General features: G+C 42.4%; 1 protein-coding gene across 5 annotated transcripts in view; it reads left to right on the forward strand.

Annotated features, from left to right (window-relative positions):
* Window positions 1-15,825, forward strand: part of LOC126522832 (uncharacterized) — a 39,123-nt gene that overhangs the window by 13,938 nt on the left and 9,360 nt on the right. For 4 of the 5 annotated variants that reach the window (XM_050171662.3, XM_050171665.3, XM_050171663.3 and 1 more), the window contains exons 5-9: window positions 2,742-2,877; window positions 4,079-4,224; window positions 7,348-7,532; window positions 9,168-9,275; window positions 12,830-13,015. In XM_050171662.3, the coding sequence (XP_050027619.2) occupies window positions 2,742-2,877; window positions 4,079-4,224; window positions 7,348-7,532; window positions 9,168-9,275; window positions 12,830-13,015 (761 nt within the window). The remainder of the gene's footprint in view (window positions 1-2,741; window positions 2,878-4,078; window positions 4,225-7,347; window positions 7,533-9,167; window positions 9,276-12,829; window positions 13,016-15,825) is intronic. The other variant, XM_055066577.2, reaches the window with a different exon arrangement.

The raw sequence follows: 15,825 nt of genomic DNA on the forward strand, positions 1-15,825 counted from the left end.
AAAAAAGCAGCGCCCGGCAGGCGGCTCGGCGGCTCCGGCAGCTCCGGCCACTCCGTGGTAGAAGTCAGGCGCGCGCGGCCGAACGGGAGCAACACGCTCAACCGGTTGCCCTGGCAACCGAAACGGCGGTAATTTCTTCCCATGCCGCCAGGTGCCGCCAGCATGAAAACATATCCGCGGGCTTGTGACCTTTACTGGTCGCCGCAAACAGCGGAGTTTCCACTCCTAAATATTTCTTGCTCCGTGCCTAAAGGCGAACCTTAATTGTCCTCAAAATTTTTTTGCAAATGATAACCAGAAAGCACAATAGTAAGCACAGAACATAATTTTCTGAAGGACAAATTGTTGCATCGTTCAAATTTTTCACAGCCTCCTTCTTTTGGCAACAAAGCAAAACTCCAGCACGTGAATGTTTACGACTCCCCCTTTCACATATTATTGCCAAACGTCTAGCTTTGCGCACATTTGTTGCTCTAACGTTCTTTTTCTGCTTCTTCACTTCACTCAGCAGCACACATTTGTTGCTCTAATGTTCTTTTCCTGCTCCTTCGCTTCACTCTGCGGCAGAGATGTTTGCCAAGAACCATTTGTTTCTTTTCAAGCGAGCATCAATCACTTGAAGCTATTTCTCAGTCTTTCTGGTGTTTTTCATGTGGTGGCAAAACACCTGGCATTTTCTTGCTTGTCATCCACGTGTCCTTTTACAAGAAGTGCCACGCATTGGCATGTTGCTTTCTGTCTAGATTGTGCTGAACTCAAAGTGGTGACAGAAGTAAATGCGTATGTTTATTTCCATATGTTAGCTAAGGAACGTTTGTTTACATGACACGGATGGGCTGTTCAATTAAGGATTAGTTTTCTTACACAGTGTTTTGATGGCAATGATACACATTTCCCTTGTGCTTGGAAGCTTAAAGGTACACTAAAGTTGAAAACTAAGCCAAGGTCAATTGACAGATTGGTATTCTAGAAGAATAAATGTGTTATTTTGCCAAGAATGAATGTTTCATGAATGAAATGGAAAAGGAAGGCATAAAACATCAGAAAGGAATGACACCACTGATTTCAAAATGCAGATCTAACTTTTGCTGGCGTAAGCTATCCTGGTAGCAATTTGTCAAGATTAGTCAACAGACAATTATGTAGAGCAAATTATGTTGCACTTATACATGAATGAAAATGCAACTTGATGAAATAAATTAGACTTTTCTACAGAACCTGCTCACAGCAACCTGTCAGTGTCATTCTCGGGTGCATGACATCTAACATAACTCACAGCTGACAAGAAAGTCTGGCAGTAGTCTGATTGTTGTAGCAGTACAAAGTTCTTGCACTGCAGCTATGTATAGATGAAGTCTGCTCTCCATTCTGGAGTAATTTAATTTGACGATAAGACGAACTGTCTTTGATTCTGAAATTCTCAGTGACTGGCCATCTCTTTTCTCAAAATGAATGCAAAGAGACATCCAGGAGTATGATCAACGACTCTGCTCTAACCAAACCTTGTAATGCTTGTATTTGTTTTTTTTATTTATTTATTTTTGCAATTTATTTTTACAATAGCACAGGCCCAGTGTGTGGGCTTTTGCAGGAGGGGCATCAAAGAGTTCATACGACAAGCGCTGGTGTTAACAGCAACGTACTCGTGCATCACAAACCATCCACAATGTTAAAAATACATTGTGACACAATGAACACCTGATTAATCATGACAACAACTGCTTCAAATTTTTGCAGTCCTTGCAAAAGGGGAATAGTATAACTACAAGACAGTAGTACAACAAAGCAATAGGGCACAACGATTAGAACCTGGTTAGCTGTGACTATAAATGCTACCAAAATAAAGGCAGTACTTAAAAACATAAAAAAATATAGACCAAGAAACGACATTACATGTTATGATGTTATTATGTCAAGTGAATTGCTGTTATGAAGCATACATAGTGGCAGTAAGTTCCACTCTGTAATAGTGTGAGAGAAGAAGGAGAACTTAAACATGTTATTTCATGATCTTAATAGTGTTATCAATTCAGCATGACAATTTCGAGTTAATTGTAGCATCAGAAGTTTGATGTATGGATCAGGGTCTAAGGCGAGGTGGCTGTTCTTCAGGTGAAAAATAAACCTTAATTCTCCCATCTTATGACGCAGTTGAGGTTCCAAAATTGTATTTTGCTGCATCAGAGAAGTTTGGGGAGTGCATCATGCGATGTTTAAAAAAGACAAAGCAGATGTATCTCCACTGAATCATTTCCAAAGCGCCATTCGTTTTCTTAAGTGTGGGGGTCCCAAATGATACTAGCATATTTGACCTAGCTAATCAGCTATGCATCCACTCCCAACTCATCCACCTATCAGTCCAATTGCACCTTTAGTACCTCCCTCAGTGCCTATGGAACTGTGCTGTTAAAAGGATGAGGCTGCATTTTGATGCGTGTGAAATGCTCATGCATTTAGACTTATTGACAAGTTCGACAAACCCAGGGGGGTCAAGATTACCATAATGCAGAGCCGTCCATTACGATGTCTCTCGTAATCCAAGCTCTTCTTTGGGACACAAAATTTCGTCAATCAAATCAGCAACTATTTAGTGCCTCTTTCACCTCTGTGATATTTTTTTCATATCTCTGAGCAACAAAAATGTTTAAAAAGTAATCTTTCTCTTTCATAAGCTTTGCTGCTTTGCATCTCTGTCATGTCAACCTGGAATTTGAGTATGGCAAAATGATTTGCCCCTGCAGCCAAAGCCAAAGCCCAGGGCGAACTGGAAAGAGAAGCACGAGGAGCTCATCCGGACAATTCGCGCCGCGCGGGGTGAGGACGTTGGGCCGTCAACCGACGCAGCTTCAAATGGCAGCCGGCCAGCAGTGCCTGCAGGCAAGTTCATTGCCCTCCTGCCGCTATTTTCATCCAGTCATCTTGTGCAATTTGCAAAGTTTGCCCTACTTTCCTGTTTCAAGGCATACAGATATCAGTCCATAATGAATTTCCTGCTCAGAATGACTGACATGCCACTATCAAACATGGACTCTAATGTGGAGATCCCAAGAACCGTGCCAATATTTGTTTTGTTTTGTTTTTGTTTTTCAGGCTGACTGCTGCAGTGTTTGCTGTGTATATACATGTATCTAGATTGAAGTTGGCGTTTTCAAGGAGAGCTTAAATTCAGAATGCAAAAGTTAATTTTTCAAGTTCACTGCAGATGCTTGACATTCCCAGCCGCAATTGTAGGGGACCACTTAACAACCGGAATGAAGCTTAGTGGATGATGCGTAGAAAAGTTGCATGCCATCTGCCACACCTTTTATGCTGGCATGCAGTATAAAGAGTCCCTCCCATCTTCCAAGCTGTCTGTTTTCATTCCAAATTATTGCAAACCAGGTCATATATATGTGCTACTTAGGCTCCAGTTCTGAGTGCTGATGCACTTGGTGGTACGAGGGACTAATTACTGTAAGAATATGCACTGAATTGTCATTATTTTTGTAAGACAGCTCAAAACAACATCCCCCCCAAAAAAACAACATGTGACTCCGTGAATGCAGTAAGACAAAATCTGCTCATAGTAAGTAAATCTGGTTACCCTATTTATGGTCACAACTAAATTTGTATAATAATGTTTGACCATGCTTGCCATTACAGCCCAAGTTGACATCCTGCCCCAGATTATGTAAATGGTCAGGAAAATGGGACTGGGATATGCCTTATTGTAAGACCAGAAGGAAGTTCATAAGCTTATTGTGAAGAATTGACAAGAGTGATCTGTACTCAACATGCTTTGTAAACTCCTGTGCCAGCACGTGTTTGCCATATATCACTAGCAAGTCCGTGCGTCCACTCGTAACATAGACAAACAAACAGAAACACAACCTAAGGCCACTGCTGCATGCTGCCTTTGGTGTGCATGGATAAGTTGTGGCACTGCTTGGTATGCGAATCTTTTGCTGGACGAGTGATTTATCAGCATGTTTTGAGGGGAAATGATACTTTTTGACAAAAAGGCAGTGGGCGGCATCTGAGTGATGGGCGATGGCTCAGGATGTTGTAGTCATGCCTCACCTGTTCTTTGTGCCTCCAGGATATGTTGAGTGCCCCAGCTGCAATCGCAACTTCAGCGACCGTGCAGCTGACCGACACATTGCGTGGTGCCAAGAGAAAAAGAATCGGATACCTAAGAGTCCGGCCAGCGCTGAGGCCGTGGAAAGGCTCAAGGCAAGGACTAAGGTCAGTGGTGATCTTGTATACTGTGTATGCCTCATTGTTAAATTTGACTGCGTCAAAAGGGCTCCCCTTTTTATTTTTATTGCAAAGCAATACTACTTTAGGTCGCACTTCAGCCCGTTCTGTGGCGAGGCGATGGTAGGCACCATTGACCTTTAGCGTGACCTCGCTACGTGACGTCACACCACGTGACCTAGAGTGACGTCACATAAGTAACGTCATTTCATAAATAAAAAACATCTTGTAAGCTGGGCTGGTGGGAATCGAACCAGGGTCTCCGGAGTGTGAAACGGAGACGCTACCACTCAGCCACGAGTTCGCTACTTCAAAACGGGACAAAATCGCCTCTAGTGAATGCGGTGTTGCCTTAGAAACGTGCCATAGAAAGTTATACTGCGGTATATATCGGTAATTATGACCACGTAACTTACAGAAGTCGCAGTTTCACGAGTAGCGAAGTACCTTTCCACTACATTTCTTGTGCGCTCTGCGCACACGCAGAGCCATCTTGGGGCAAACACAGAAGACACCCTCCTTGCAATGTACGGAGCTGCCCCGACACGTGGCGCACCACTCGCCCCATGATCGCGTCCGCCTTCATGGCGCGTCGGGGCCCGGCTATCTTTGCCGATCGCGACGTTTGGCTGGCGTAGCGCGTTTGAGTAGGCGGTGCGAACGGGGTACGATAACACTATCGCGTTCCACTCTTGAAGGCGGCCTAACTCCCGAACAAGGCAGCTCGGCAGAATGCAAAGAGGAAGCATCAGCGAGCTACGGAGACGGAAGAAGAACGAGAAGAACGACTTTCTAAGTGGCGTGCCCAGTATGCAGCTCGGCTACACACTATTGCTTCGCAATCACCAGGCTTAACCAAGCTAAGCCACGGCCGTTTTTTTTTTTTATACCATCAGAGCTTTTGCTCCTAGTTTATAGTCTGTATCTTTCGGAGGTTATTGCAAAAAGAACTATTCAAATTGTTGCACTTAAATGAAAGCTGTTCAACCATGAAATTTCCAGGTTTAATGCAATAACTTTAGTCTGGTGGCCTCATGCAGCTGACTTTCCTGCATTTAAAACTTGCGGGCGTGTAAAATTGGTTTTAGTTATCTGTGGTTGAAATTTAAGAAATCCATTTGACACTTCTGCCAAGTTAAACATTTATCAACTGGCATCACCTCATTCGATGGCTCTATAAAGGTTATCTCGAATGACCAGCATGGGCGAATGGGAGCATGGGAACCCAACATGGGAGGATGTGATCTTTTTAGGTGACGGCAACCGGTCAATAAACCCACACATGCTACCTGTGGGACTGTTCCCCACCCGCAGCAAGTTGTTTATTCCTCCACTTTCATTTCCATTAATTTATCGTTTCTTTATTTAATTTATTAAGCACAAGTCATTTCCCCTATGTTATCTTTGGTGTCAGTGTTTGTTGGGTTCTTATGATATTACTAATAAAAACGGGCCCCTCAGTTAACCCCCTTTCTTCTCGATTATTATATAACGAGGATCTCGAATCCGGCAACATTGATGCGTTGAGGTAGCATGAGTGGGTTTATTGACTGGTTGCCTTCGCCCAAAAAAATCACGTTCCACATCCGCCGCCAAGGTTCGTGAGTGGTGGTGCTGGCTAACACTCCCAGGGTTCTACTAGGAAACATAAATACCCAAGAAAGTGGATGGGGAAACGGCGCCACAGTAGATCAATTGTAGAGCATCGCACGCGTAATGCGAAGGTTGTGGGATCGTTCCCCACCTGCGGTAAGTTGTCTATTCATCCACTTTCATTTCCATTAATTTATCGTTTCTTTATTTAATTTATTAGGCACAAGTAATTTCCCATATGTTGTCCTTGGTGTCAGTGTTTGTTGGCTTCTTATGATATGACTAATAAAAATCAGGCCCTTCGGTTAACCCCCTTTCTTCCCTTTTCTGTCACATGGTAACTTAATATCACCCTACTGAAGTAGTTCCTTATATCTTAATATGGCTTTTGTACTGCGCATATGTTAGTACAGGCGTCATATCAGTTTGGCATGATTTCCATACAAATAGGTATGATACAGAAATCTTTCCGAATTATGAATCTGTGTGGACTTATTCAGTAGGGAACAATCCCAGAGGCAATTAGCAATTTGCTACTGTGGCAATTTCACTGCATTAGAGTTATGGAACTAGTGCCAAGGAAAGAAGAATGAAGTAGAGGTTGCTAGAGGATCAAGTGGTGCACTTAAGTAGGGGAACTTAAGAGCACACAATACCTTCAGTTAACACACAACAAGGGTTATATATCTCTAGAAAATTTGTTCATCCCACAGTAGAGTTAAATTAAACTGATAACGAAGACAATGGTATGCCTCCGTTTACGCTTGGATTTGGGCATGCTTACTTGCTAGTTTGCCACGAATGGTAGGGCTCAAGATCCAATAACTGGCAGTCAGCCTTAGTTCAAGTTATTTCATACAATCTGGCCTTTCAGGTTCGAGATAACAAGCCTTTATAATTTCTGTACAACATCACTTTTTTTTAATGCCTTCAGTAACCAACTGCACAATTTTTGCTGTTTTCTTTCTTTTAAGCAATGTACTAGGCACTTCTTTTTAAGCAATATCTGTTAAGAACAAAGAATTTGTTATATGGCATCTTGTGGGCAGATTAGTTGTTCGAAGGTCCTTTACTAACAAGGCACAAGTCCTCCCTAGGGAGAGATAGGGGCAATGGTGCAACACACTTAGTTCTCTGAATCCCATGATCTCATCTCGATCAAGATCAGTTGACAAGTGTTCAGCTGTGCTGACTCTGTACTTCGTCAGGAGCGCGGTTGATCACTCCCCTAAGCCACCCTAAAGATTTATATATCAATATATTACATCTTTGTTTGCCTTCATCTCTCTCTCTGTTTTATCTCTATAGCTCTCCCTCCCTTTACATATAGTATCTGTATTTCTAACTGTCTCTAGGCTTCTCTCTCTACCTTTCTCTCTACCCTCCCTCTCCCTCCGCTGGTGTAAGTACGGTCTTCTTGAATGTGTACATTCCTCAAAAAAAAAACCTTATTCTGGTAACTTAAGTATTTGCACACCACTCTAACCAGCCCCCTGTATTTATATTTTGGTTGTGCAGTATAAGGTCCCAACGCCAGGCAAGAAGAATGGTACCGTGAGCCCTTCAGGTTCTCAGGGTTCAAAGGATGGAGGCAGTGGGAGTAGAGTTGCGGTCAACCGAAACCACCAGAGGACCAAGTCATCTCCATCGACGCTTGATACCAATGGGACAACTACAAACAAGGCAAAGAAGCCAACTATAAGGTAAGCACCGGAATGCTTTCATGGCCACTTAAAGGCACAGGAACATGCAAAGAAGCAGTACAGTACTTTCAGATGTAGCACGCATTGTTGATTTAGGGAGGAACTGAGCAAACATGTGGCACGCCGCGGTTGCTTAGAGGCTAGGGTGTTAGGCTGCTAAGCGCGAGGTCAAGGGACCGGATCCCGGCCACGGCGGCCACATTTCGATGGGGGAAAAATGCGAAAACACCTGTGTACTTACATTTAAGTGCTCGTTAAAGAACCCCAGGTGGTCGAAATTTCCAGAGTCTCCCACTACGGCATGCCTCATAATCAGATCGTGGTTTTGGCACGTAAAACCCCATAATTTAATTTTTTTTTAGCAAACATGTGGCACATTTGATTTATTTGCACAGCTGTCTGCTGTGAAGTAACTAGAAAAAACCTTGTTATTGGGCAACCTCCTATTGTACAGTACAGTCCTCTCATAACAAGAAGACCCAGTTCGAACTTAGTCATAGATCACAGATGAGATGCGACACGGTGTGCAGGCTATGCTCATATGCACAGATGTCTGCCTAATGCTTCACAGGGGAGCCTCTTTTCTCAATAAAGTTGAAGGTGTTGCTGGTACGTTCTTTTTATTACTGTTTAGGTGTTGTTCCCTTTAAGGTGGTGGTCCCGCTCGAATGCCACGAACACTCCGTTTTTGTCACTTTTTGAACAGCCATGGCAGCTCCTCTGCTTACCTTATAAAGTTGTCATATATAGTGCCATTGAAAATTTGAATGCTTGTATATTTTAAATACATATAATGTATAAATGACTGGATATGTAAGCTTTAGAAATAAATTTTCCAGAATGAGCGTGAGATACACGGTTATTGCTAACTGTGTTTCAGTTGTGAATATATGTTTAAAAATCTACTGCACTCACAGCCTTGCGACTTGTGCTGTAACTTTAGGACATAGTTATCTATTTCCTAGACAGAGTTCAATAATGTTGCATTTTTTTCTTTTATGCAATTTTGCTTTCTAAGATAGCCAGATATAACAATTTCTGGTATAAGCAGCCTAGCAACTATTACCTAAAAGAGACTCTTATTCGGAGCAATTATAGCTCGTATAATGTCCTGTTAGAGTGCAAAATGTTATTGATGTGTTTTTAGTACTTTCCTTATTCATGTGGCTGAAATTAGGCAGTGTCCAGAGAAACAGAGCGATAGATTATATTTACAGGAGAGGCAGAGATGTCGGCCTGAGCCGTGGCGCTATAGTCTGCTACACTGCGCTGGGAATGAGGGAAGGGGAGTGAAAGTATTGGTATGAATGATGACGATGATGATAACATGAGTGAGTACTTATTTACATTAGACAGTGGCCCTACTGGAGTTGCTCATCTAGTTTTTTGTCATGTGGGAACTTCAGCACTGAACTCTACCATTAATCAGCACTGAACTCTACCATGAAAGTCCCACTGTGGTAAACATTGTTCTTACAGCATTGCGTTTGTGAAGCTATTGTAGTTCTTTATACATTATGATGTGTTCATTTCATATTATGCTACTGCAAGTAGAAACACAAGTAAACATAAACAATACAGTTTCTGTTAAAAGGGACTGCAATCTGTCAACTCCTGTTTCATTTCATTTTTCAGCCGTCGAGTGAAACCACTACCAGCTCCTGTGAAGCCGAAGCCGCTCAAGCCAGGAGGCGTCATGAAGTTCAAGGAAAAGTTTCCAAACCATGTCAGTAGCCCGTATAGGTAAGGCTTGCTTCTTTTCTTAGTTTGTTAATGAGCAAAGGCTCCTTGCAGTGTAGCTTCCTAAATATTGCTGTTTCAGATACGGAAAATTTGTTTAGTGAGGTTCAATGCATGCAATTACTATGGCAAGCAATACTGTCTGTACTCAACTACTGTAGCAGTACTGTGCCTACAATCTTGGAGCATGCATCTCATGGAGTGAAGTGCTAGAAAGTAAAGGCAAACAGAGACACTAAAAGCGTTATGCAGCACCTTGTGCAAAAATTAGTAAACATATGGTTATGACTGTGTTGTTCGACACGGGAGCACAGCTGCGTTAAGCATATCGAATTGAGAGGGTTTGTGTGCAGTGCACTAGATAAGACAGGTTTCCATAACGTCTGGTGTTCAGTGTCTCAATGGCCATGCCTCACCAGTGCAAGCAAAAAGACAGCATACGCCAATATTAAGCCGGGACAAGCTTACAAGGCTCCCTTTCCCTGTATCTTGATAGAAAGCTATAGCCATGTTAGCCCTCAACCTTTAACCTAGCATTGTCTTTAAAGGGAGACTAAAGGGAAAAATTATTCTGCATCAGTAAATTACCACTCTAGGACACAAAAAACACCGCTCTTACTACGATAAGACGTTTGGTAAGCCAGAAAATGCGCAAGAACGAAAGACGGGTAGCGACGCCCCTTGAAGTTCCCACACCTGGTCGCTGTGACGTAATGGATTTTGATGGCATCTTCTGGGCCTACTTAATTATATAGCGGTACAGATTGAGTACATTGTGTTCTAAAGGAACCAAATATTAAACATGGCAAGTTTTAGAAACCCTTACTCAGCCAACATGGCCCAAATGCAAAAACATAATTTGGAATCCCTGACGTCACACCGACGTACCGGCGTCGGGGTTTCGGCACGAAATTCGAATACTGATACTTCGACCTTCATTTTCTCATCTAATAATCAAACTACTGTATTGAAATGACTGCCTGCTGTGTTCTCAAACAACACTTTATTAGCGTAAACTGATTTGTTGCTTCGCTTTAGTGTCCCTTTAAGAATCACTGGACTGAAACACAGTGCTAGGCAAAAATTAATTTTGGGGAGGAAGGATAAAATTAGGGTTTGTGGATCAGAGGCATTAGAGAAATCAGTTCTAATGGTAGTTAATTGTAACTCTATAAACAGGGGCTTTTAAAGCGAAGCTTTCTTCGCCTCTTCCTTTGACTTTCCCCCTGCTGCTTCCACTGCTGCTGCTGGCAGGCACACCATGTGGGGGGGGGGGGGGTCACAGTGTGTTTATACATGACAGGAGCAAGGCAACACTAGAAACTGGTTTTCACCCCACCGGGTTGAATGTGCACAATGCCCTCTGGAGCTCCCTAGGGGGTGCCAACAATAGCCTCTTGACAGCTTTAATTATCGGTGACTCACCTCAGAAGCATTGAAGAAACTGCTGTGCTTCCCTTTCTACTAATAAAGGACAACCGTGGGGGGGAGGTGACATGAGAAGGCAAGCAAACCCTATTACCCTAAGTTTAGGTTGCCGGGAAACTCGATAAGCTTAAGTTCAAGGTGCCGTACAGTACCTTGCTGCTGTTTCTGAAAAATAAATGCCATGCAAATATGTCAAGCGGACAAACTACACAGGGCCTGCAGAAGCAGAGCCGCATTAATTAAAGCGCACCGCAGTGTACAGGTGACACTAGAGAAGCGCCGACCGTCAAATCAACACTTCTGTGCCCGCTGCGGTAGCTTTGCGGCTATGGCATTGCTCGAGTTCGCAGATTTGATCCCAGCCGCGGCAGCCGCATTTCGACGGGGGCGAAATAGAAAACGGATGTGCACTTAGATTTTGGGACACGTTAAAGAGAATCACGGTGTCAAAACAAATCCAGAGTCCGCCACTACGGCGTGCCTTATAATCCAATTCTGGTTTTGGCACGTACAGCCCCCTAATCCAATTCAAGTTTAATATTTCTGCCACAACGCGATGTGCCATGTGAGGCAATTACTGTGCTCAACCCACTCAGAGGTTGTGAAATATGGTGCACAACAACACCTAAAGTAAACACGTCTCCATGTGTGTTCTGTGTGCTATGCAGACAAACAGCAGTGGTGCACGCAAGGTAATGTTTAACATCAACTCACCACTCTCGTGTTAGACTGAATATTGAAAAAATTAAGCTTTAGCCGTCAACATCACTGCTAATTATCGTCAATCAAAGCATCCAGCACGGAATGCTTCGCTTACGTCGGTTCCCACAGTGCATGGGATCAGCGTAACTTTTGCTTGTTGGGTCTCTGCTGTTCCAGCAAAAAGCCATAAGCATTTATTAATGCATATTTTCCTGACGTTGCTGTACATTTGTGGCATAGAGTTAGTATTCTAACTCTAGAGAAATAGAGTGGCAACCGCAAAGGCGTTGCCATGTTGCTACCTTTCATTTCGATAACGCTAAAAATATTCATATTATGATGCAAAAACAAAAGTTTACACTTAGCACGTACGTACTCACAGTGTCTAAAGTTCATTTCATATATTTTTCAGAATGTTCCGACGGCTTTTATAAAATGTTGATGTAAAATTTACGGTGTGTGAAAGGATGCTTTAACAGGCGCCCGAACTAGATGTCGCCACCATGCTAAGGGAGGCTCGGGATCGTGTTGATTGCACGTCTGGTCTGGACCGAATCTCATCATCTGTGCCTGCGCGCCTGCACAGAGTAGCAATGTGGCAGTGCCTTTGCAGCTGCCGGTTTCAATGCGTGGGAGCTGTTCCTCTAGAGTTGTTATATTTAATCTATGGTTTGTGGCAATGACCATTGTGCAGTATGTTATTTCCCTGTCAAAGGAACACATCATGAAATGAAACATCAGTTTGAGAAATCATACAGATCCCACAACCTGTGGTTATCAGTGTAAGTGAAGTTCTTGCATCCACTCTGCCATTGTGGCTGGCCAAGCACAAGTGTATCATGCCACCCCAAGCACATGTGACGTCTCTACTCCGCTTCCGCCACCTGATGACAATCTTAAGCCAACCGCTTAACATGCGTTACCATCTCTTCTCCCTCCGTCCTTATCTTGGCGTCGCACATGTACCCTCCTACCTGCCCACAACCTTCTGTTCACAGTCCAACCACCATCAGAACCACCACCTCCACCGACCAGAGCATCTAAACCCGCCAGACGATGCAAAGAAAGCTTAGCTTTAAATGTCGCAGTTAAAAGCCAGTGATGCTACTTCATATTTACCCATTTTCTGAGGTTTGATATTTGTATGTCGAGGGACTGTTCTCAGTCTCAGACTGCTGATATAGACCTTTCCATCGGAGGGAGAGAGCATCTCCTGTCTGGACTGCTGCCCGGGTGTACAGAGCTATGTGTTGCAGTTTCTTCAGTGCTTCTGATGGGGGGGCTCACATGTGTTTACAACAGTGCAGAGGGCATTATGACAATGCCCAGGGAGCTCTCGTTGGGAATGTGCATACACGCAAGGGTTACACATAAATTCATGATGTATAGTTATTATCCCCATTTTCGTGGATCTCATTTACATTCAGGTATCCTTCTGATGACAGCTATGATCCATACAAGAAGGCAGATATGCAAATGCGAGAACTGATGCAAGGATCCAGTCTAGCACTGAAGAAACCCAGGACAGTTCCAGGGGTGCGAACCGGTGGTTTAAGTAGCAACAGCATCAATGGAAACCTGAGCGACTCCAACAGCTTCACAAGCACCAACAGGTAAGGAATCGCCGCTCAAGGAGGTTTCTTCTGCTGATAGCTGTGGCCCTTTTTCACATAGAGTAAACTGTTCTTGATGAACTCCTATTCTGTTTGCTTCACAAACATTTAGTTTTCAGAGGGGTTTGTTGGATGGTATCTGGCCATCTCCTGTCAGGCTAACCGTGTTACCTTTTCCTAATAACCCGAATTTTAACCGCATTTTTCTGCTGTAGTTCTTGCCTTTTTTCATTGTTATTAGCAAGTGATCTCAACCGCGTATTAGTAAACGCGCTTTGATTCAACATGTTTTTTCAGCTCTGCCAGGTGGAGTGCACTGCCAACCTCGACTGAACTGAACGCTATGCTTAAGTAATGGAGTAATTACACTTCCTGGATTAAATTTTTTAATTAAGCATTTTTTCTGCAGCTTCCCAAATGCTTTCATGTTGGAAAGAGGGTGTTTTCCGGGCAACTCCTCATCATAAAAAATTGCTAAGAGACATTGTTGAAGCACAGTGACTTAGGCCTGTGGAAATAGTAATTTTCAAGATTGAATCAAAGTCAAAATTAATCCTGGCCATGGTGGCCGCATTTCAATGGGGGCAAAATGCGAAAACACCAATGTGCTTAGATTTAGGTGCATGTTGAAGAATCCCAGGTGGTCCAAATTTCTGGAGTTCCCCACTACGGCGTGCCTCATAATCAGGTTGTGCTTTTGGCACGTACAACCACGTAGTTTAATTTAAGATTGAATAAAATAGGGCTAGAAGTGAAATGAATATCAAATACTTTTGGGATAGCTTTTGATGAATGAAGGGCAATTTACCCCATTAATATAAAACGATCTTCACATCCTAGTGCATTCATAATGTTAGCAAGTTTCTCTCATTACACTGAATGTTATGAAGCATTAGGAGCAATTAAGCAGCTTATTTGCACGTTGAAGGCTTATTTGCATGTGCAAATGATAATGGTTTAGCTGCAGAAGTCTTGCTCTGAGTGATATAGTGCTCTCTGCTACATAACTTCTCGTGTTTTATGTCTACTATAGCTGCTGGGATGACCTTTATTGCACTTTTTCTCCAATTTTATGCTTGATTGCATACCGTTGGCGATTTGAAGAATTGAAAAATATGCGTGGAGGAATATTTGAAGTTTCAAATGCGACTTGGATTCTACAAGCTAACTATTCATATTCAAATTCCAAAAGGAACATTCGGAGTTTTTGAATATCGAAACTAAATAACATAAGTTCTTGAAGTAATGCCCAGAAACAAAATGGGTAATGAAAGCCTTGTTTTCGGTTTCGCAGGGAAATCCTACTTGACAACCTGTGATTTTTTGCTTATAGCGTATCATTTTGTATTTTTGGCGGTATTGTCATGTAGTAGTTTTATGCTTTATGCTACAACCTATGATGTTTTCCTTACAACAGGCCCTTTTACATGAGCTTACGGCACATAAGTACTTCAGCAGATATTTTTTTTCCCCACAACCTCTGATATTTTTTCAATAACCAATTGTTTAGCGTATTTGGAAAGCTAGTCATACAGCAACCATTCTTTCTTGGAAAATTTTTTTGCTACCAGGCTACTCATGCAGTTTGTTTAACAAAAATTGTAATCTTGTGTTTGAAACTGATCCTTTGTTCCAGAAAGTTAACTGACTTTTTTTCACTAGACACTACAAGGAGTATTAACTAACTGTAACTAAATAGTTATTCCGGCTGTAAGTATATGCGTCTGTGCTTGACTATCCAATATTCAATACCGACTATTCGTATTCTATTCATACCCTAAATAATGTATATTCACCCACCTCTATATAAAAACTATTGTACGAATATTCTTATTTACAAATAGTGACCACTCGATTCAAAGACCAAATCAAACAAGACAATATTCAATTCATTATTCAAAAGTTTCGAACACAAATTTGCACACCTCTCCATTACCAAATGGGCTGCCCCTGCCATCTATCTATTCAGTGGAATGAAGTCATGTTTTGTGAACGTAATTAAGTTGTGTTTGTGACAATGGCCATTTCCTACGATGCGGTTGTTTCAAGACAACTTTTTTTTTTTACAATTGTACAGATTCCTTCTGGCATCTAGATATTAAGCATCCATCATGATCAGAGTAATGGAACACGATGCTGACAGAATTGCTGAGCTTTCAGCAATGTCTTACGTATGTTTTCACTTCTTTTAGAAACAGAAATCCAGTTCAAATTTGGAGGTTTCTGATTTACATTAATAAGCTGTGCTGGGCAATTGACAGCTGATCTCCTTACTTGAGCCCTCGTCATGTTGTTTTGTTTTCACTATGTGGTATGACAATCTTTCACAAATCATCTCACATAGCACTTTACTAAATGCACACCTTGAAAGTATTTACATGCAAAGCACACAAAGTACTTTCCTGCTATACTAAACCTCCTACTTTCTTTTTTCTATACTTATTAGATTTGTGAAGCGCTAACAATGATAATGCACAAAGTGAGCAACAGCCAATAACAAGGGATGCCTCAATTTGAGGCCAATTTTTTTTACAAGGGGCACTTGTCTTGGTGATAGTGCCAGGGCCCTGAGGAAAGCTTATCTTCTTGTCGAAACACTGGCTCCAGCCTGAGGAATCCCTTATTTTAACACTGTTTATGCCTTTAAGTACCCACATCCCTGCAAACATCTACCTTGTAATTCTAATTTATGCCATTCACGGTGGTACTTTAAACTGACGTATCATGTGCTAATAATCGTACGAGAGAAATCGGATTTTGTGTCTGGGTTCTCAGGCGCTACCGATTTGGGTTATAAGGGCTCACCAATG

The sequence above is a fragment of the Dermacentor andersoni genome, chromosome 6 (assembly GCF_023375885.2).
Source record: "Dermacentor andersoni chromosome 6, qqDerAnde1_hic_scaffold, whole genome shotgun sequence".
Classification (NCBI taxonomy): Eukaryota; Metazoa; Arthropoda; class Arachnida; order Ixodida; family Ixodidae; genus Dermacentor; species Dermacentor andersoni.